Here is a 22,277-nt window from a genome sequence, read left to right as displayed (position 1 = left end):
CTGGCTCTCTCCCGGCCCCCCCCCGAATGTCACCCAGGTGGAAAAACGATCGCGGCGGCTCCACCGCGGCGTCTTCGCCGGGGTCCTTCTTTTTCCTCTTTTTCTTTTTTGATTAAACATTGAAGAGCGGCCACAGTCCGCCCCCCGCCCCCCTCCCTCTCCCCTCCCCCGGGGTAATGCTGCTACGTGTCTGAGCAAAGGAGTGCTGGATAAACAGCCTGAGAGCTCCACCCCCCCCCCTCTCTCCCAACTGGCCACCTTGCCCCCCCCCCCACCCCCCCAAAACCAGCTCGCAGGTTGGGGTGAAACCTGGCAACGTCCCGGGGTAAGTGCATTAATAATTTGGAGCTGTATCTCCGAGCCGAGCCGAGCCACGCCTCTGGTGTAAACAAGGAAGAAGGCGAGGGGGGGAAATGCAAAGACCAGGGTGTTTTTTTTATCTGTTTGCTCAAGCACACATCTCCTGTTTCGGCGTGAAGCGAAATGCCAGGGCGGCGTAGGGGTGAACGGTGCGTTTGGGGAAAGGGGCGTCCATCTAACACGGCTTAACCCCAAAATGCCCCTGCAAAGGGGACACAAGACATAATTCACATATCTATATGTTAAAGAGGACTATGACAGCAACAACTTACCTGCATGTTAAAAGGGGACTAAAACAGCAATGACGTACAGACATGGTAAAGGGGACTAAGATAGCAATCATGTACACACATGTTAAAGGGGAGGGTGTGGTGGATTAATTGAAACCATTTCCTGCAGAGTGGCGAATTTCTGCTCTGTTTCTTACAAGATTGCACCCATCCAGAGCTTGATTTAGCTGCCCAGAGATTTGAGGAGCATGACACTGTCGCGATCCTTGTATCATGCTCCTTGTATCATGGCCTTCTCAGTCACTAGACATGTACTTGCCATGGCAACACCACGATGCCTGAGGAGGTGCCTAACTGAGTCGACTGACGTCCTCGTGGAAGGATGGTGTTCCATTTCCCCCGCAGAATTCCGCACATTGGTCGTCTATGCTTATAGCGCACACAGGCCACAGTGTGGTGGTCCGACATCCTGTGAGTGAGTGAGTTCACAACCTGTACATAACACACACACACACACACACACACACACACACTCAAACAAACACGCAAACAATTATGCAGGAACACGGACGTGCGCAAACACAGATTCACAGGCACTTCCAGGCAAGCGTGTGCCTGGCTGCATGAATGCGATGAATGTATTTGGAAATATAATGGCTGACAGAGGCCACAGGGTGCCTGCCACTGTTATCACCGCTAATTTAGGCCTGCAATCAGAGGCTTAGAGCTCTGTGAAGCTTCTCCAGCGTATGTCCAAAGAACCGCCGTCCCTCCTGGTTCCTGATTGGTCACTCATTATCCTGCAGCACACATACCAACCAGCGCCAAGGCCACATTCCAAATCAGTCTGCATATTAAAGTGCAAAAAAAAAATCAGCACTGACCAAGCTTAACACACCAAGCTAACATTGCTTTAACACCGGCAACATCTGCACTACAGCCAAGCGTGAACAAGCACACCTGCGTCTTAAAGGCCTTGAGGAAAGACATCTATTAAAATGCGCGAGAGACAACCTTTTCCTTTCACAATGAGCGTTCTTTAATTGGCCTGAAGAAGCGGTTCAAAACAGAAAAAAGGTTTGACATTCAAGTCTGAAGATTTCCTGAAATATGTACACATTGAAAAATGAAACAGTAAACGAGTATGTGCGCTTTCAAATCGCGGCTGGTACCACAGCCCTTCATCGGCTTACTGTAAACACATAGCCTGCGGCTTCCAAGCAGGAACTCTTTTGATAAAGAGATCTCAGTCTCTGTCTGAGGCAGGAGTGCAATCTGGGTCTGTGTATGCGAGCCTGTCTATTTCACACACATACACACATGCACACATGTACACTCTCTCTCTCACACACACACATACACACACATATGCACACGTGCGCACACACTCTCTCTCACACTCACACGCACGCATGAGCACGTATGCACACGCGTGCACACGTACGTGCGCACACTCTCTCACACACACCACACGCACGCACACTCTCTCTCTCTGTCACACACACACATACACGCATGAGCATGTATGCACACGTGCGCACACATACGTGCACACACTCTCACACACATACACACACATGCACACTCTCTTTCTCTCTCACTCACACACACATACACGCATAAGCACGTATGAACACGTGCGCACACATGCGCGCACTCTCACTCACACACACACACACAGAGTCCAGTGTTTGATTATATTGCCAATCACGCGGAAGACCAGGCTGATTGCTGGTTATGTTAAAAATACCAGTTTTTCCCCTGCTGGGATTAATTCAGTTAGATCTCAGAACTCACGAAACAGACTGCACGTCCTCACACAGCAGACACCATTCGGCTTACAAGAGAGTCCACAGGAAAGGCTACTGAACAGATCGATACAAATGTAAACAAATGAGACTGTGGACTTTCGGTAAGACAAAACAGTGTCAGGAAAAGACAGGCTGTGGCATTTAGAGACCCTGGAATTAATGGTGCATCTTCGTGACAGGCACTTACTAATTTACGAAAAAACAATCGGAAGAACACACATTAAAAGTACGTCAGTGTAAGCGTAACATTTTCGTTCTCTTCTTGACTTCAGATGAGATCGGAAAGCTGCAGCAGAAGCTATTTCTTTATCTCAGCCAGAATGTCTCCATGGTTTTGGAAACACTTTTAAGACAATGATGTGGAGGTATGGCGAGATGACTGCACTGCAGCACGTAGGGCGAGATGACTGCACTGGCTCCACTGGATTCAAATGAGGAGCATTCATACATAACTGGCAGTGCAGGGGGTTGGCTTCACCTGAGCCTGAGGCGTTCAGCCCGGCGTGATTATTGGTCAGACCTGCAGTCTCTCGCTAGGGGAAATGGTAAACACACGTTATCACGGGAGGCACCGGTAAAACTTCGCCCCCTTGCTGGACCGCCACGTTCCCTTCGAAAACGCCGCAGACGTCCCTGGTGTTTGGTGGCCGGTCCGCGCCAGCTGGGGGGGGTTTCCAGCTTCTGGGACGGGGCGGTGGAGGAAAAGGGGCGGTGGCTCAGAGGGTGGGGGCAGGGCGGGGGGGCGGAGCTCTATCCCTGTTGACTGGCGTCTCGCTGGCGGTAGTGGAACAGGCTGGTGGTGTCCAGCTTCTGGGATTGGGCGGTGGAGGCAAAGGGGGCGTGGCTCAGAGGGTGGGGGCGGGGCGGGCGGGGGGGCGGAGCTCTAGCCCTGTTGACTGGCCTCTCGCTGGCGGTAGTGGAACAGGCTGGGGTGGGGGCGGGGCAGGGGGGGCGGAGCTCTATCCCTGTTGACTGGCGTCTCGCTGGCGGTAGTGGAACAGGCTGGTGGTGTCCAGCGTCTTGCTGTACTTTATGGCCTCGGCGAACAGCTTGGCCACCTACACAGGGAACGAGGCGAGAGTGAAGGCTGCTGTTCACCAATAAAACATCTAAACCTTAAAAAAACAAAACATACTACTACCACTCTAGAGCTAAATGCACACTGTACCTCTAAGCTCTTAATGTCCCTGAGCACTGAAACGTAAATCTTTCACCTTAAACTGATTTCCTTTGATGTAGTAATGCCCAGATAGCATGTGAATCACTGACAGATGAAGCTGACATTACATTACCTCCTTCACATCAGCTGAAATCAGGAAAACCGGCTAAAATAAGACGCTATGTGATTAGATAACTCCCGGGCTTCAATGTCAAACTTAGGCAGACTTAAAGGACTGTTAAATATCAGGCTGAAGTAAATGAAAGGGAGATTTGGTTGAAGCTAGACTGGGGCATATTTGAAAGTGTACTGCAAAAACGTCTGCCTTAACAAGTGTTTTAGTGTAGTAATGAGACACAAAATCGTTTTTCTATGTCAGGTAGTAAATACTATCTTGTTATAAGTTACTACTGGACATGTTCTTACTCCATTGGCAAATTTTTAAATAAGTCAAACATTTTCACCCCATTGGCAATATTTTTGTCTTATTTAGCAAAAGAAAAAAGTAATAAAAATGAGATTTCAAGTCTAAAAATAAGACTAAAATACTTACTGACTTTGACTCTTTTTTTCAGTGAGCTTTAGCTACTTGATTACTGTAAGCGCAGCGCCTTTTGATTGGCCAGTGCGCTGTACGGAGTGTAAGGGAAGGCATTTTGCAGCGCAGCAGTGCGTTTTGATTGGCTGGTGCGCTGAGACCCAATTGGGCAGGAGAATGCGGTGGGTAGACAGACCTGGTAGTTGGTAATTAGGGGCACCCCGTGGTCCACTGCCATCCTGCGGATCAGGAAGTTGTCCCGGAGGAACCTGGTGCTGTTGTTGGGCAGGTTTATCACCAGGTCAATCTGCCCCTCGCTGATCAGCCTGCAGAGAGAGGGAGAGGGAGAGGGAGGGAGAGAGGGAGAGAGGGAGAGAGAGAGAGGGAGAGACAAGAAAGAGACAGGAGAGGGGGGAGAGTGGGGAGGTAAGGTCATACTTCTGGGTCATATTTGCATGTTGTATATGCGGTTTTCATGTTCTTGTGTCTTGTATTGTGTTGCTCTAGCAATGACTGTGGCTGTCCTGCCAAGAGAACAAATTGGAATTACACTACACTTAAAGAAGCTTCTGTCATAAGTTTTGATAAACTTTGTGTTCAGTATGGCTGCCTAGCTCTGAAACATGTGAACTTTGTATTTCTTTTTTGTGGGAACAAAAGACACAGCAGTTCATATCTACACACTAGGAGTCGGGGAGAAAAAATGTGCCATTCAATAGCAAATACTCTGGTTAGCAATTTTGACCCAATACCACCATAACTTCACTCTTGAGGTATTTACCAGTCCATATAGACCATTATTGCATTACTGGCACAACAGACTTTATAAAAACCTTCTAAAATGCCGGAGTAAAACATAACGATTAAGCTTAAAATTAATGAATTAATTCAAAGTGTACATGAATTCAGTGTACCATAGAATTAAAGAACAAAGATTATTTTTGATTGCCTGCACTTCACACATGAGAAATCAACGCAGGGCAAACCAAAACATCACCAATACCATGTTTGGCTTTTAAAAGGCACATTGACTTTTTATTTTTGTTGTTGCAGAAATCAAATAAGCGAGTGCAAACATTAATCAGATTGAAGCATATTCCAAAGATAACATTTTGAACTCACATTATTATTATTATGTTTTTTTTTAAATGGAGTGACCCCAAATGGCCTTTGGAATAACTCATTTCCCTACACTAAACTACACTTTTTTTTTTTTTTTTCTGCGAGACCGGGCTTCGGCGCGAGCTGACAGAGCTTTGAGGTACGGGACTCCGGCCGCCCTGCGTGTAAACTACTTCCTGTTTCCCGAGCGCTCGCGCTCTTTTTCATCCCAGCCCTCCCTCGCTCTCCGTGCAGACGGCGCGGCATTAGGACTGAATGCCAACTCAAACAGGGAGGGGGGGCAGGGGGGCAGGGGGGCAGGGGGGGTGGGAGGGGGGAGGGAGGGGGAGGGAGGGGGCGGGCACCCGAAGCCTGGGGCCCAGACAAAGGCGCCACTAAGCCCTGTGTCCACGGAGATGGCAGGCTCCCCTTTTCACCGCTGACAGGCGCCCGAAAGGCCGCCCCGTCCCGTCTTCAGCCGGGCCCCGCCCCGCCCTCTCCTCACCCGCAGCCCGTCAGACGTGCTTCGTGAGTCTGCAGGGTCTTAATTTCATTTTCATTTATCAGCTTACGTTTTTTTTTTTTTATGTGTCAGTTAACCAGGGAGGCTAATTTTCATCTGTAGTGGCAGGGCTACGTGTTTTCGGCTGTGGGAGTAAAGGAAACCAGAGCACCCCAGGCAACCCACCCAAGCACAAGGAGAACACGCATATTACACGCAGAGAGGATCTTGGGCCAGCCAGGACTCAAACCCGTAACCTCCATCTTGTGAGGGAACAACGCTAACCGCCATGTTACCCCTCACCTGCCTGAAATGTGTAGCCATGTTCAGCAGATGATCATTTTACCTGGGGATGGCGGATGATCACATATATCTGCGTTCCATGGTGACACACTTCGTCTGCAGTTGGCGCACGGTGACCCGAGTCAGAATCTGACCCTTGACCTTTGCAAGGATGCTTATTTTATGAGTCACATGGCCCTTATGTGCGCTGAACCAGCCGCACGCCGTGCCGTGAAGGCGCGCTCTGACCTGCTGATGCTGGGCAGGGGCCCGTCTTCGCCCTCCTGACTGGGCCAGGCCACGGGCGCGGAGGGCACGTCGTTCACGTTGAGCCAGGCGGAGGTGGCCTCGGTGGCGTAGAGCTGAACGAGCGGGAGCAGACGGAGAGATGGAGGGATGGACAGATGATGGGGATGAACAGGTGGAGAGATGGATAGATAGAGGGAAGAACAGACGGAAGGATGGACATAAGATGGGGATAAACAGGTGGAGAGATGGACAGATGGAGGGATGGACAGATGGATGGACAACACCAGCACAATGACAGAAGGAACAGATGGAGCAGAGAGAGAGAGAGAGAGAGGGAGAGAGAAAGAGAGAGACAGCGAGAGAGAGAGAGGTTGTTGGTCAGATTGCTCAATAATTGCATCTTTCCAGTTACTTTTCTTCTAAGTGCTTCCCTGTGGGAGAAAATAAGCCTGTTTATTCATGAGCCAATGAGAGAGAAAACGGCAGAAGCTGTGAAACTGTGCCCAAAATAAGAAGTGAGGAACGCAGCAGTTATTCACTAGCCAATGAGAGAGCTTAACAGGGGACTTCCGTGGCTGTGGATCGCGCATGGCGCTCCTTCTTTCACACACCTATTACAACAATCACAATCCCCATACCTTCTCTCCTTTGTGATGGATGCTACCACACAGCATACAGTGGGCATTGGGTGCCACTGTTTCGCCCCTTCCCCCGCCCTCCCCCAACAGAGAAAACGCGAACGCTGTCCGGTGCCTCACCTTGAACCCCTCCTCATTCAGCTGGTGGGCCGTGGCCAGGAACCGAGGTCGGAAAGAGTGCTGAGAAGGGACAAACAGAGCAAACGTTTATTTCACTTTATTTATTCGTTTGTTTGATCGTTTATTTATTTACTTAGAGAGAGGACGTGAATTTAGGTATAAGGTCCCGTAGTTTTGACTTTGATCCACTGCTTTTGATCTGAAGTGCATTTCAAATTATAACGTTCCAGAACACTGTACTAACAGAAGCTTCCGTCAAAGGTTTTGATAGGCTATTCACATCCAGTATGGCTACTACCTAGCACTGAAACATTTGAATTCTTGATTCCTTCTCGCGGGAGCAACTGACGCAGCAGTCTATATCCACACGCTGGGAGATGAAATGGGACATTCAATAGCAAACACTCTGGTGAGCAATTCTGACCCAAAATGGCCAAAACTTTACTCCCAGGTATTAAACCACTTTTCAGTTCTGCAAACCGTCCCCAACCGACGGTTGGGTTTTCGAGGTCGGCCGCCTGCCCGACTCTCGCCGACGCGCCTGAAGCGGAGCGCCCGCTCGCGGCGTTGCCGCGCCAACCGACCCCGCGCGGCGGCGGCGGCGCAGCTGTTGGCCCGGGAGCCGGCGGGAGGGAAGAGGGAGGCGCTCCGTCTCTAATGGCGGTTTAATACCGCCGTACACACCTGGAGCCGAGCAGGAAAAAAAACACACAACTCCTGTTATTCACAGTCAGGCTCCCAGGACGCATTAGATCTTCCTGCCGAGCCGCTCGACATGCGTCATAAGCTGTCTCCTCGTGTGCACAGGCCTGAAAATGGGAATTTAAATGGAATAAGTTAGACGCGTCCTCCTGCCGCAGCCCTGCCTGCATCTGGATGAAGGCTGGGAAAAACTATACAGCTCGACTGAAACACACATCACTCCTTACTACGGCACGACTTCAAATAACCCGTCAGACTGTGACTAAGTGAAAACGGTCTTATCTCGCCGGGTCTCGGACTTTGTCTACCCACAATGCTCTGGGACCGGGGGAATTGCTGTAGGGCCTATAGGCTGGGGAGATAAGAGGACCCGAGCCTCTCAAGAACACGAGAGGAAGAGGAGAGGCTGATGGGTCATGGCTGCAGGCCATGTATTAGAGCGCGGCCGCTAACGAATGGCTCTCCAGGCTACGCGGTTAACTCATTAAAAACGGTCTTCAGGCCGCGCTAACACCGACACGCTAACACAAACGCTGCTCCGCTCCTCTGTTTACTCAGCCTCTCGTTAGGAACCACCCCCTTTGGATAATCAACCCAGCCAATCAGGAGCACTCTCGCCTTCTCTGAGCCAATCACAGACACCACTGCAAGACACTGTCATCAGTGAGTATGGCGCTAACGATTTTTTGATTTTTATCCTCCTCATAAATAAATGAATAAATAAATAAATCAACATTCCAAGGACATCAGTCCAATCACAGTTCAGTAGAGGGAGAGAAAAAATCCCATATAGATTTGGGAGATCTTGCCAAGGCAACGGAGGGACTCGGTAAAACTCGACAGACCCCTGACAAAATATCAGCGTTTCCCGAAGCCTGAATTAGTGGATTTTTTTTGGCCCTCATCCGTCCCCTTTTGACTTCACTGATCTAATTATCTTCTCAATTTAACATTTCCAACATGGCGGGGCGATGAATTCACAGCTGGCGAATTAAACGCCGCCCTTAGCTCGGTAAATATTTTGCTTACAGAATGTTTGGGGTTTGCAGAGAGGGGGTTTTTAATGCACCCGCCTAATGAGGTAATTATCCCGCCGCAGCCGAGGGGGATGGGGGGGCCCGGCTGGGGGGGCCCGGCTGGGGGGGCCCGGCTGGGGGGGGGGGGGGGGAGAGCACAGAGTGCTGCAGCTCTCTGTCTGCGCGACTGCAGAGGTGAGCAAACTAACACTGGGGTACGTGGAGGGGAGGGGGGGGGGGGGGCAACCTCATTTTTTAATGGTGAAAATCCTGCTGTGGGATCAGGACGGCTACCCGCCCAAATTTCAGCCGATCCACCCCATATCTCAGACCGCATCCATTACAGAAATTTAGCAGATGCTCTTATCCCGATGGACTTACACAACTTCTAGCATTACAGCACTAACATGGCACCCGTTTATAACGTAAGGTATAGGTGTGTCCCCGGAGCCCAATGTGTGGTGCCAAGACGACTGGATCTTTATTGTGTCGCTTCATCGATGGCCTGCGGCGAGCCGACCAATCGCACCCTCTTCCACAGGAGAGGCGACCAATCACACCCTCCTCTACAGGAGAGCCGACCAATCGCACCCGCCTCTACAGGAGAGCCGACCAATCGCACCCTCTTCCACAGCAGAGCCGGCCAATCGCACCCTCCTCTACAGGAGAGGCGACCAATCGCACCCTCCTCTACAGCAGAGCCGGCCAATCGCACCCTCCTCTACAGGAGAGGCGACCAATCGCACCCTCCTCTACAGGAGAGGCGACCAATCGCACCCTCCTCTACAGGAGAGGCGACCAATCGCACCCTCCTCCACAGGAGAGGTGAACTTCTCCACGTGTTTCCCGTCTCTCCTGTTCCGAGAGAGCAAGCCAGTCAAGCTGACCGGGCTTTAATAACCAATTAGATTAAGTTTAATAAACGAAAGCCAGACTCGCACCGGTCGCGGGGTTTGCCTACGCGCGGTCTAGCCAGTCTGCTGTGGAAGCAAAGTTCCGCCGCAGGTCAGGAGCAGCACAGCCGAAGCGCTGTGTTTGTGTTATTAGCGTTGTTAGCGCTAATCCCAGCCGTGTCTGTGGGCCGCTCGCTAATGGGCGCAGCGGCAACGTGCTCGAACTCGAGAGGGTAACGACGGCCCTCGCGAGCTCTTCCCAGATCTGAAGCATCATAAACCCCCCCCACAACCCCCAAAACCCAGCCCCTTACTATGGGGGAGGGGGGGGATGTATGAAACATGACATTATTGGCAGGTTCCCAGAGAGCTAACCACTCTCCCGTCTGCGGTGGGCGGTTTGGGGGGGGGGGGGGGGGGTGGGAGGGGGGAGGGGGGAGTTTGGTTTCGTAACGACGTGCCACTACACTTCCATCAAACCCGCCCTGAGTGGCTGTGACACACCAAACAGCCTCCTGTGATGAGGAATAACGACTGTCAGCTTCCATCTGGGCTTCAAAGGATTTAAGAGCGGAGCGGAGCGGAGAGGAGAGGAGAGGAGAGGAGAGGAGGAGAGGAGAGGGGGAGGTAGAGAGGGAGAGGTGCTGCTTGAAGAGAGACAGAGTAATGGAGGGAGAGAGGGAGGGAGGTCACTCTGCACACACACGCAATTACACACGCACACACAGACACGCAAACACACCGTGCGCACGCGCATACAAACAAACTGCATTTATGACTACAGCATACCATGTGACACGTTAAAAGCCTAATTGAAATTAACCTGTGAGAATGTGACTCAGTTAATCACAGCTATAAGGAAAACATCCTCTACTCATAAGGCAGCAGTGGTGGGTCTATGAGGCCCTAAATCCAAGGAAGCAGTTTAGTTAGCGTGATACGCACATTCATAAAACAGTCCTGTAAGCTGGCTAGGCTGTCTTCTGGGGGCAATATTTTCACAAAGCAATTAATTCCACTGACAATCACAGTAAATTACATACTCGTGGCAAACTACTGGTTATTGGTTTTCAGAGAAAATACAAAGGTAATTTTTTTTTAATTTTTTTAAAGTGAATCATCAATCTTAATGTTCACTTCAAACATGTTAGTGCAACACGACAGGACTTCTAAGTGACCTGAGAGCATTGCACACCACTTAACACATAACGTTGTCAAAGTTGTTGGGTCATGATGGAATTGTATTGACAAGCAAAATCATTCTGTCAAAAATAACATTACATTGGGCTAAAATGGCCACATACTGTGTACAGTAAGCAACTCTTCGGTGAGGTTTCCTGGAAGCCAACACAACAGCTTGGCAATTACAGCTAGTCTCTGTGAAATTTGTTCTCTCTCTCTCTCTCTCTCTTTCTCTCTCCGTCCTGTTGGTGTTTCCGTGTATCTGAGGGGGCGACGTGCGCCGCTTTGACAGGTCCACAGTGTCAGCTGAAGTTGCGCGAAATCTCCAGCGCTCCGCTCTGACACGGGCGGCCACCGCGGAGAAGTTACAGACCCCGTGATACGCATCGCTCTCTGCTCATAAAACGGCCCGGTTTTTTATCACTTCAGATGCGAACTGCTTTTCTAAGCGAGCGTCGCGAAGCCCAGTCAGCTCTCGGCTACATAACGACGCAGTGCCGGCTCGAGAAGACACGCTGCCGTAGCACGAACGCACAATGACAGCTCTGAGTTACGGCTAATTCGGCCGGACGGCTAAAAGATTGAGACTGACGTTTCTAATTAGGTTAAAATACAGGACGTCCCCCTTGACTCTTCCCTCAACGCACGGGTGCGTGTTTAGCATTGAGGGAAAAGATGTCACAAAGGAAATAAAATTAGCTTTCTCTCAGGAACGCTTCGCATAAATCAATAGACATTTTGGCAACGACATGAAAATATGGACACAATGTTTTCTTCATTTCCTCTATCTGAAATCGTGGATACGTTGCCATACATACAAAACAGCCTCCTTGGCCTTACTTATCAAATAATGAACTGTAACTGCTCATACCATGAGCATTAGGAGCCATACGCGCAGCTTCCATGGCTCTGAACTTAACGGTACAGTGTAGTGATATACTGTATATTCATAGATAAATAGTTTTTGGTGAAATTATAAGATGGCCTACCACCGGAATTCTAGCAGGGGGTGGGGGCTGTGCTGTGGCTGGTGAACAAGAAAGGAACACACAGACTTGACAGGTGACATCACCGCAAATGCTCACTGATGTTGACCAATCATCTTGGTTTGTTGCGGAGAGCCAGTGAGCCTTCATTGGTTAAGACAAGTCGGTGATTGGCGGCTCACTTTAGCTCCGCCCAATGTGGGAGTGGCAAACATCTATCGCTTGTGACTGCGGCCGTAAGGGTGCGCTCAGCGGCGCCCTCACCTGGATCCCGATCAGAATGCCCCTCTGGGGCAGCTTGAAGCCCGTGGACAGCATGGCCTTCAGGAAGGCAGAGTATATGTTTGGTCCGAAGCAGGCCACCTGGAGAGAGAGAGGAATGGGAAGTGAGGAGGAGGAGGAGGAGGAGGAGGAACAGGAGGAAGAGCGACAGCGAGGGATGGAGGAGGGAGGCGATGAAGAAAACGAGAGACATCAAGGTCAACTACAACTCCAGGCTTCTCTCAGAGTGACTGTTTTTTTCCCACAGCTTTTGCTCATTAAAAGAAGCTTTCAGGGATAATTCTGCTTTCGTTCCTGGACAGAATATCAGCCGTCCACCTGGATGGCGGTGGGCCCTCAGGACGCACAACGGGCTGAGAAATCTGCTCCTGCCCGTCCGCGCGTATCACACACAAAATGTTCCACTTCAGCGATAGAGGGGGGGTGCTCCTGTCCCAGATTTTTTAAAGAGAGTACTCAAGGAGCAGAGAGGAGTTATTAAGCCCAACCAAGTGTCCAGAATTACCAAGAAGAAATAAATACCGTCAGGTTTTTGATGAGTAATGGTGGACTTATTGATGAAGTCAAGTATTGAAGACGGCCTCCTTTTAAAAAGGAATGCGCACTGTCTGAACTGCTCTGCACAAAGAGAAATCCCACCGAAAGCGAGGGACTTTGGGTACTACTTCGCTTCAAAGAATGTGATTTTATTGCAAAAAAAAAAATATTCTAAATGGCAAAAGTGTGCTCGCTGGAATCCCAGCTACAATAAAAGAACAAAGGCACGATGCGTTCATCTGTAAATGTCAGGGTGCTTTTCTCGAGCAGCGTTTATAAAAATCCACAGCGTTCCTTTTGTTAAAGACGAAAAAGCCGTCTTTGATATGGCATTAAAAAAAATCCCCCCCCCCCCCCCCCAAAGTGTTTAAACAGACTGAAAAGCTGTTGACAGAATACGCGCACGACGGCCTCTCCCGTGGTCCTGAAGGAGAGAAACGCGACCGCTCTGCCAAGGACAGCAGGTGTGGACAAGTTGCCGTGGAAATGAGAAAACCGCGCATCTCCGTGGCGACGCCCGGCGACGGAGCCAGCCGAAACCCGGATTGCCCCGGTCCCACGATTCCTCGGGCTCCACCCCCCCACCACCCCCCCCCCACACCCTCACGGAAATCCGCCACGGGAGCAGCGAGCGCGGGTTTATCCGTGACTCAGAGGGACGTCCCGCGAGGGGGCAGGAGGGAGCGGGTGGGCGGGAGAGGGGGGGGCGTTTTGGAGCCCCCCACGCAATTACATAAAGCCCTTTTTAATGAGCAGCGGGTTTATTAAGTCAGAGCAGGGACCCGCTGCTGGAAGCTGCTAGCATTTGCTCTCTGATTAGGGAAACTAAACAGTCTATTTTGCTGGAGATTAATGGAGTGGGGTTTGGGGGGGGGGGGGGGTTTGGGGGGTTTGGGGGGGTGTGAGTTTGGGAGGAAAGGTGCGCTCACCTCTCCGGTGGACGCCATCTCGCAGCGCAGGACGGGGTCGGCGTCCCGCAGCCGGGGCCAGGAGAACATGGGAGCCTGCAGGGAGAGAGAGAGAGAGACACGGCGGGATTACGTCTGGGCGTGCGGCGCTATAAACACATCAGAGCCAGGAGAAACGCCGATAACACACAGACCTCGCCGGCGCGGCGTTTCGGAAAAGTCACAAAGTGCGCCGCTGCGCGAGACCTGCTTTCGAGACCCGGAGCGGCCGGCTCGAGTTCTCTCGCCTCGCGTCTCGTCAGCCTGCTGCAACGCTGCCACCTAGAGGCCACAGCCCTAATCACAACCCACGTCCCTCCAGTGCGGCGGAACACGGGAAGGAACCGCGATGCAGATTCCTCCCCTCGCCTCACCTCTTTTTAGCGAGGGGGCGGGGACGGACCCCCCCGGGAGCGCCTTCCGTTCACGCGTTTGGCCCGCTCACGGAAGTTGAGACATCCCGACGCCACCACCACCCCCCCCCCGCCCTGTCAGAAACACACCGCGGCCCTTCCTCACGTCGGCCCCCTGTGCTCTACGTTTCTGACGAGCCAGCCGGGCGGCGGCGGCGTTGGCGGCGGCGGCCCCTTATCTCTCCAATTAGAGGCAGACGGCTCCCATTACCGCGTTTAGGGAGGCGGGGCGGGATTACCCGCGGATCCGCGCGCTCGACGGCGGAGAGGCTGAGTCTCAGACGCTGGGGAGAAAACATCCTTGAAGCCGGGGCTAATCAGGGCTGGATAGAGCAGGCTCGCACGCGCATGCTAATACCGCCGTTCCCAGGGGGATTCATAATGCCGGCGCGGAGCTCTCCTCAACGACTCGCGCCCACCGCCGATCCGCGGAAAAAATGAAACTCAGGAAAAAAAGTGTTTGGGTTAAGACGTGCTGCGTTTTCGTAAGTCCATTGCGTGATGACCGCTCCGATTTGCGGAGTGATTTCTGCGGGATGGTCAGTCAAACGCCTTCCCTGAGGTTCCACATAATTCTTATTGCGTTCCCCACGGAAATTTTTCTTTTGCAGTTTTATGCTGCACTTAAGAAAAATGTTAAATGTGAGCACTCTAGTGCTGCTCATGGGTGTGGCACCTTCCTGGTAGGAGTGGATGTCCTGTTCAAAAATATGACAAAAGCCATATATAAAAGTATTTAAAGGTATACTATGTAGGATTTTGCAGCCTTTGTAGACTCTGTCTTTGTAAACCCCAATCACACCTGCTTCATCCTCAACCCCACCCACACCTCCGTTGAGAACACCCTCGAGCACTACAAGCAAAATGTCAAGCGAAGAGGTGCGGCAGTCAGAGACACCGAAAACAGCATTTTTAGAAACATGAATAGATTCCATACGGGTGTGTCGGCGCAGCTATTTGGGGTTTTCCCTCATTTGGTATTTACCTATTCTAGGCCCTGTTTCATGAAGCAGGATAGCTGGATAACTGCTCTGAGTAAAACTCAGAACCCTCCCAAATCTGGAACATTAAAATCGGGATGTAAACACGCAACCACTTGTGGAATAAGTAACATTCGCAGGCCATGGGCAGCTAATATGCTTGCAAAGTTAATGGCTTTTTGTGAAATTATCCGTAGCCTTCTCAAAGTTGTTAGCAACTTTGTTAGGTTTGTTAGTGAAGTTGCCTACATGTAAAATTAGCTAGAGAGCATGTATGCGGTATCAAATTCATTTCCCCTGATTGAAATAAATGCAAGTGAATTACCGAGCTAGCTAAGTTGCAACTATAAACAGTAACAGCAGCTCCCATGGGGGGGAAGAACAGAATTTGATACAAAAAGCGACCCAACCTCGGCAACTAGCTGCATAACTAGCTAAAAGTAGCCTTATTTATAGGTCCAACAGACAACAGGCTAACTCCAAGTCGCTTTTCCTCCCCTTGGGAAACTTGAGCTGACGCCATTGAAGAAAAGTAATTCCAAGGTTGACTCTAGTTTTTAAACGAGCCTGTCAGCTGTTCTTTTTGCTTTGCTGTATCTAGGCTTTTTACCATCTGCCATTGCAGCAAACTAGAACAAACACTTTGTTGGAATCTGACCCCAAACCACAGGCTCTGTAGCCACACTCACCCCTCCCCACACAGAAAGCAGCACCACACCCAGAAATGTCCCAAAATACATTATAGAATAACAAATACCGGTAAAAGGTGCACAAATTCAGCAAAACTAAGTAAAGACATAGATTGCCAGCAGATCATAAATAGGCCTTACCACGGTTAGTTTACAATATTTTCAAGTAAAAAATCCTGCATAGCCTGCCTTCAAACATAGAGAAAAGGGTCAACACTCTGATGTTGCTTTGTTCCCTAAACTGTGCACAATTAATTAGCACCCCACATTTTAACAGACATATATACCACATTATATCTGATATAACATATAAATTGTGTTTAATTTTACATTGCAGTAATGGTAACTGGCCAATTTGCACAGTTCACCTGCAGCTTACAAAAAACAGTGTAGGGAGACTTGTCCATACAACAACGAAACTGTAGCCTGAAGTGTTTTGAGTAGAGTACAGAATTCCTGGGAAAAGCACTGTCACAGTTACTGGAGGAATCCGCTTTCTCAAGAGGAAGTGACATCAGTCACTATGGAAACCAATTCCAATATGTCGCTCAACAAATCACACTATGATTGTGAAACCGGGCCTGGAATGAATGCATACGCCTGTTTAAGAAAAATTGGGATGAAAACGACTGTCCGCACTTCAGATATGACATTCCCGCACCAGCAGGCGTTAACTGAGGCAGACATCTCTGCAGTTTCTCTCTGGGGAACACTGTGTGTTCCCTCTCAGGTAAAATCTACGACTGGCACCTGTGCGCATAGTTCCGCTCCTCAGGCGGGGTCTTGTCCGGCGTTGTCGTGTCGAATTTGAGTGGCGTTACGGTAAGGTTTCGGGGGGAAAAGGGGGGGGGAAGAAAAGGAGGCGACGGCTACTCAGCTGGGACTTGTTAGCGGGACAAATGCGCCCTTCCCTCCCGGGATGTTCTTTCGGGTCTCAGAGAGGTCGAGGGAAACAGATGAGAGTGGCATGGTGCCGGTCTCCTGCTGCCAGGGTTTTTGAAGCTGGCGCTGTCTGTTCTGCCAGGCAGGCACCGGGTGATGGACCGCCTCGGAGTGGATGGTGTGGGGGGGGTGAAGGGGGGGGGGGGGACTGCCTAATTTATTCATGCATTTCAATTTGTTTACAGCTGAGCATCCCGTCGAGGTGGCGGCATATGTTAACAAGCGGATCGTTTAGAGTGTTTACCCAATTCTCCTGCGGGGTGGGGGGTGGGGGGCTTATGTTCGGGCCAGGGCACAGATTGGCAGGAACTACTGACCCCGAACACAACGGGTCACCGAAAATGGAGGGGGGTGGGTCTCATCCCCTTCAAAAAGGAGAAGAGAGAGAGAGAGAGAGAGCACACACATGGGACAGAGAGAGTTGAAAGATGGAGAACTTTAAAGATGTGCAAATAAACTTTGTTTGGGTTCTCAAGTGGGAAGTTGAGAGAAGTGGGGAAGAGGGATGATAAGAGGGAATTCAAAACTGGTCAATATCTGTGCCGGCGTGTGTGTGTGTGGGACTACGACTACGTGCGTGTGTGTGTGTGTGGTCTGTGTGCATGAGTGTGCGTATGTACATGTGTGAGTGTGTGAGAGTGTCATTAAAAACATTCTGGGTGTGTATCAGTGTTAGCGGAAATGTGTGCACACCTGGCCTTCAGTGATCTTTAGCACACAAAAAAACCAATAACACGACCAGTGATTGGTCAAGGTTATTCGTTGTGCACCAATCGCTGGTTGTGTTGCTAATTTTGCACTTGCTAAAGGTCTCAGTTAAAAGCAGGCCTTTAAGTCGGGGAGGCTGGCTGGCTGGCTGGCTGGCGGAAGCTACTCTGTATTCACCGGCACGCTTAATATTCCCCCTTCCACGGCAGGCTGGATATTGAAAAGTTGCGGAGTGGAGGGAGACGGGGGGGGGATTATACCTGCCCGGCTGCCCCCACCCCCCCCTTCCCCTTCCCGCCATTGTCAGGCGACGCTCGGGTAATTACGCAGGAAATTACTTTGGGAGAAATTGCGTCGTCGAAGCGCTACGGAATGCTAGCGCTCCAGAAGTAGCGGCGGTGGCAGGTAGCGGGTGGCGGCGGCGGCAGCCGCAGAGTCGGTAGGGAAAGTTTGGCGGTAATCGCAGTGCTAACCCATTAAACGTGACGGCTATGCTTGGCAATTAGTCACGCGAGCCGCCGCGAACGTGAGCATAATGACTATCTATATGCCTTATCATTAAGGCTTTTCTAATGCGTGCCCATTGTAACGCGCATTATGTATAATAAAATCCAATTCGCCGCCCGGAGCTGTAATTGTCCCTACCCTGCATTAAACAGCTGAACCTGAACCCGAACCTTCCCATTCAGCTCAGCTGTAAATCGCTGGGATCAGACGCAGAGACCGGGAAGAGAGGATGCTGGGATATGTAACACAGAGAGAGGAGAGCAGAGAGCTCTGCTGTCAAACCATCAGCCCCCTCTCTCTCCATCCTCTCTCTCCATCATCTCTCTTCATCCTCTCTTCATCCTCTCTCTATGCTGGTGCATTAGCTGAGAGGGGCTAGAGGTACTGGGCTGGAAGCCTGGGCAACTTTTGGCTTGAAAGCTGTGACCCAGGTCACCTAACCTTTTTCGGTGGGGGTGGGGGAAGGGGTGGGGGGAACGTTGTGTCACTTGAGCCCAATCTCCCAGTCTCTCTCCCTGGAGTGACTCTCCTTCTGACGCTACTTGTTCTGGTGAAACTCCGCATGTTGGCGGTGTGTGGCTGCAAGGGCAATGCCATGCTGGGGGAAGAACAGTGGTTGGCATGAGCGGGCACGGCTACCCTCCTCTGGTTCTGTGGGAACCTGACCAAGACCTGCAAATGCGGTCATCTGACTAACAATCAGAGGGCAAAAGGCAGGGTTACTAAGCCTTCAGGTTAAAACTAAGGCCTTGACTCAAGCAAACGTGTCCCTAATTCTGACTGTGGAGGAACGTGTGCGCGTGAATGCGAGGCTTCGTTAAGGACGATTATCGACTGAGTCCCGGCCCTCGATTGGAGGACCGGAGGAGGACGGCGCCGCGGCTCGACCTTGATGCCGACGTAGTCGACGGGGATGATGGGGTTCTCCAGCGAGGGCAGGCGCGCCTCCTCCTGCGGCTCGCCCACCATCACCCGGGTGGCCACGCTGATGAAGTCCACGCCGATCGTCTTGGAGACGAAGGGGAAGGAGCGGGAGGCGCGGAGGTTGCACTCGATCACCTGAGGGAAGGAGGCGCACGCTGGTCACATGACAGAGGGTCAAAGGGTCACGTGTGACCCAGGAACACCCTGGGTCATAATGCTTAGGCAAGACCATAGTAACATATTGAAAAGACCATAAGCCATGACCTTTTGAACCTCTGTCATGTGACAGAGGTTCAAACGGTCATGTGACCCAGGAACACCCAGGTCATAATGCTTCGCCCAAAGCATAGTAAAACTGCGTAAAGATGCCAACGATCGTGTGATGCAGCTCAGACCAATGACACAGTCTCGCCCAAAAGTGCATGCTACTAATTTCAAATACAGTTACAATTAAACATCAAAATATCAAATGATCAAATTAAAACAAAAATATCAAAAATGATTAAAGAAAAATAAAATTTCTGCAATGTCCTGCTGTTTTTTCTGCAGTCCACATACGTGTATAGGTTTAACAGAGTGCTAACAGCATATATAGGGCACTTTATCATACCATGACATCATTGCCTTTCACCAGGAACTGAGTGTTGAAAGGCCCTGAAATCTCGAAGGCCTTGGCAATTTTCCGGGTAGCAGTTTTCACCTGAAAGTTAAGAGACAGATGTATTACAACATGGGTGAATACAGAGTTCAATAAAAAATAGTTTATGCATAACTATTATGAACATACTGCTTTGTAGCCGTACAATTTGGCTGTGAAAAGTTTATGCAGATCCATAAAGTACTCGCATCGGTAAGGGAAGCAGAATACACTACAGTTTAGGAGGCAAAATTGCGATTTGAGGGAATATTATCTCCATATGCACAAACAAGTGCAGATGAGTAGAGATGAGCCTCTTTTCCTAAACAACATTCTTTGCACGTCTCCAGCTAAGCGTGTTCTGTGGTGCTTCCCTGTACCATGGCTGGACTGCATGGTGACAATCGTATCTTCTCTTCAGCTTTTTGGCCCTGCCTGATTTACATCATGAGGTTTCAGGATGTGTAATTCACTCCACTGAATAAAAAATCCCCATGCTGCATTACTCATCACAGGCAATTTTCCAATTCCAATCTCAGACCTTTCTGGGGGTGCACTGAAACTGCATACGACCTACATGCAGTCTTTGAATATATAAAATATATAAAAAAGGGAAAAATTCTCATTACAATGTTAAGGTCTGAAGCCAATTGATTTAGTTCATATATTCCACGGTTCGTTGTTTTGGGCAAATGTAAAATGGACCAGATGAAATTTGACTGACAGACAGATAACAGCAGGCTTATAAAAAGGGGCAGATGGGCAGGGCGGCAGTGTGGACTACTGGTTGAATTAAAGGGGACTGGATTTGAGTGACAGGTATTCACACCCTCAATGGAATGAAACTATTACTCCTCAGTAAAGGTTAAGGTGTCTGGTGCGGTAACTATAATATTAGTATACATAATACATAATATCCATCTCGTTTGTCCATTTTCTAAACCGATTACCCCGGTCAGGGTTGCAGGGGGGTTGGGCCTATCCCAGCATGCACTGGGATAAATGCAGGGACGCTGGACAGGTCACCTATCCATCGCAGGGCACACACACCATTCACTCGTACATTCGTACATGCAACAGACATTTATACTCTCTGATTAGAGTAACATGCATGTCTTTGGACTGTGGGAGGAAACCAAAGTACCTGGAGGAAACCCACGCGGACACGGGGAGAACAAGCATACCCCACACAGAAAGGCCCAGGCTGGGATTCAAACTCAGTACCTTCTAGCTGTGAGGTGACAATGCTACGTACTGCATCACTGTGCTACCCCACATAATATTGTATAGAATATTTTATCATTGTTTTCAGTGAGCATACATGCAATGTAAACTGATGCTAAAAGGAGGCATGCAGCCCCCTTAAACTAAACTAGCACTGTGCGGCTCCCAACCTTCTCTAGCGCCCCCTGGCTGATGGACTGTGTCGGTAACATGAGGGTTGCATCACCAGAGTGGACTCCAGCATCCTCCACGTGCTCCGTGATGGCGTGGACCAGCACCTGACAAAAGAGCACACAGACTCCCAATCAGAACACGGCATAGAACAGCAGCTGACATGGTCGGCCAATCAGAACGCTGCAGAGTGGGCAGCTGGGAGGCCCACCCAATCAGAATGCTGCAGAGTTAAAAGCTGATTATGAAATATGAGAGCACACATGATGTGTGGGTATGGTGCACCAGGGGCATTGCTATGGAAGGTCAAACTGGCTTTTTAACTCTCTTTGGAAAAACCATTTGGTTGAGGAGAAGAGGTTAAACTTACAAAGTCACATTACTACATGCTTGTCCAGGAAATGCTATTATCCGGGGTGACTTAAAATACATTACAGTTACAGTTTATATATAATCCAATTCACAGCTGGATATTGAAGTGATTATGATGTGCTTTGCTAAGCGATACAATGGCAGTGTAACGGTTTTTTAAACACCAAGCCCAGATCCTTAAACTAAAAAAAAGCATAAAGAATCTTCCAACTCTAATACACAATCCCTTGGGGATGGAAATAAATAATTAAAAAAATAAACCTAGCCAGCAAAGCGGAAGCCATCTCTGAAAACACAGGCAGCTACTTTGTGTTTTTAGCCAGACGGCTACACGCCGCGCCGCCTGAATTATTTACCCATTTTAAGTGCAGCGAGTCAGCTGTGTTAGCACAGGTGGGAAAGGACATTTTGAACACGACGAACAAGCGAAGCAACAATCCCACGCTAACCCGGCAAGCGGGGCGCATCAGGACACAAACGGAAAGGGGGAGGGGCCGGAAGGAGGATTTATCTCCCCGTCTCGAAAGCTTCTCCTCTCCCTCCCTCCCTTTCGTCTGGACCCATTCCAGCACCCCGCTCCGTGCGCGAAGGGTTCGTCATTCGCAAATGACCGTCCGTTTCGGACAGAGATCATGAATGAAGGGGGGACCCGGCATACAAATCAGCAGGGGGGATGTTTTATTTAACAGGAAGTGAATTAAAAGGACGCGTTCTCTCAGGTAACGAAGGGTCAGTTAATTCCAGGGCTGATAAATACCAAGAGCGGTGCCAACCCCTTCCATTCAAACAGCGAACCCGCTAGCCCCCCCAGGGAGGGGGGGTGGCGATGGGGGGGGGACGAGGCGCAGGATTTCATGAACCGCCGTGTCATTAACGCTTCTAAACGCTCGATAACCGTATCGTTCATTAGCACACTTCAGACCCAGACCCCGTGATTAATATGGAGGAGGCGAGTCGAGTGTCCCCCCCCCCCCCCCCCATCTCATCTCACGGGCCTGGCTGGCATGAATAATGCATCCTGTTTGCCATTCCGTCGATGTCCGTCCGCCGCGGAGGGCTAGGGCAGGGGGGAGAGAGCCAGGAGCGCGTGTGTGTAAAAAAAACAAAAAAAAAAGACCCCCAGTTTTTTCTCGCTGCTAATTAAAACTTACTGGGCGTTAACCTCCGCGATTGTG

The 22,277-nt window shown here is 50.2% G+C and overlaps 1 protein-coding gene across 1 annotated transcript in view; it reads right to left on the bottom strand.

The window, feature by feature from the left end:
* Positions 1-3,348: 3,348 nt before the first annotated feature.
* Positions 3,349-22,277, bottom strand: part of cps1 (carbamoyl-phosphate synthase 1, mitochondrial) — a 55,181-nt gene continuing 36,252 nt past the window's right edge. The window contains exons 30-38 of the mRNA XM_035411204.1: positions 20,730-20,837; positions 19,309-19,398; positions 18,663-18,833; positions 13,518-13,592; positions 12,034-12,132; positions 6,991-7,050; positions 6,233-6,345; positions 4,295-4,424; positions 3,349-3,459 (exon numbers count right to left, since the gene is read on the bottom strand). Coding sequence (XP_035267095.1) covers positions 3,361-3,459; positions 4,295-4,424; positions 6,233-6,345; positions 6,991-7,050; positions 12,034-12,132; positions 13,518-13,592; positions 18,663-18,833; positions 19,309-19,398; positions 20,730-20,837 — 945 coding nt within the window. The 3' untranslated portion in view covers positions 3,349-3,360. The remainder of the gene's footprint in view (positions 3,460-4,294; positions 4,425-6,232; positions 6,346-6,990; positions 7,051-12,033; positions 12,133-13,517; positions 13,593-18,662; positions 18,834-19,308; positions 19,399-20,729; positions 20,838-22,277) is intronic.

Source organism: Anguilla anguilla, chromosome 3 (genome assembly GCF_013347855.1).
Source record: "Anguilla anguilla isolate fAngAng1 chromosome 3, fAngAng1.pri, whole genome shotgun sequence".
Lineage (NCBI taxonomy): Eukaryota > Metazoa > Chordata > Actinopteri > Anguilliformes > Anguillidae > Anguilla > Anguilla anguilla.
This window is presented reverse-complemented; position numbering and strand designations above follow the sequence as displayed.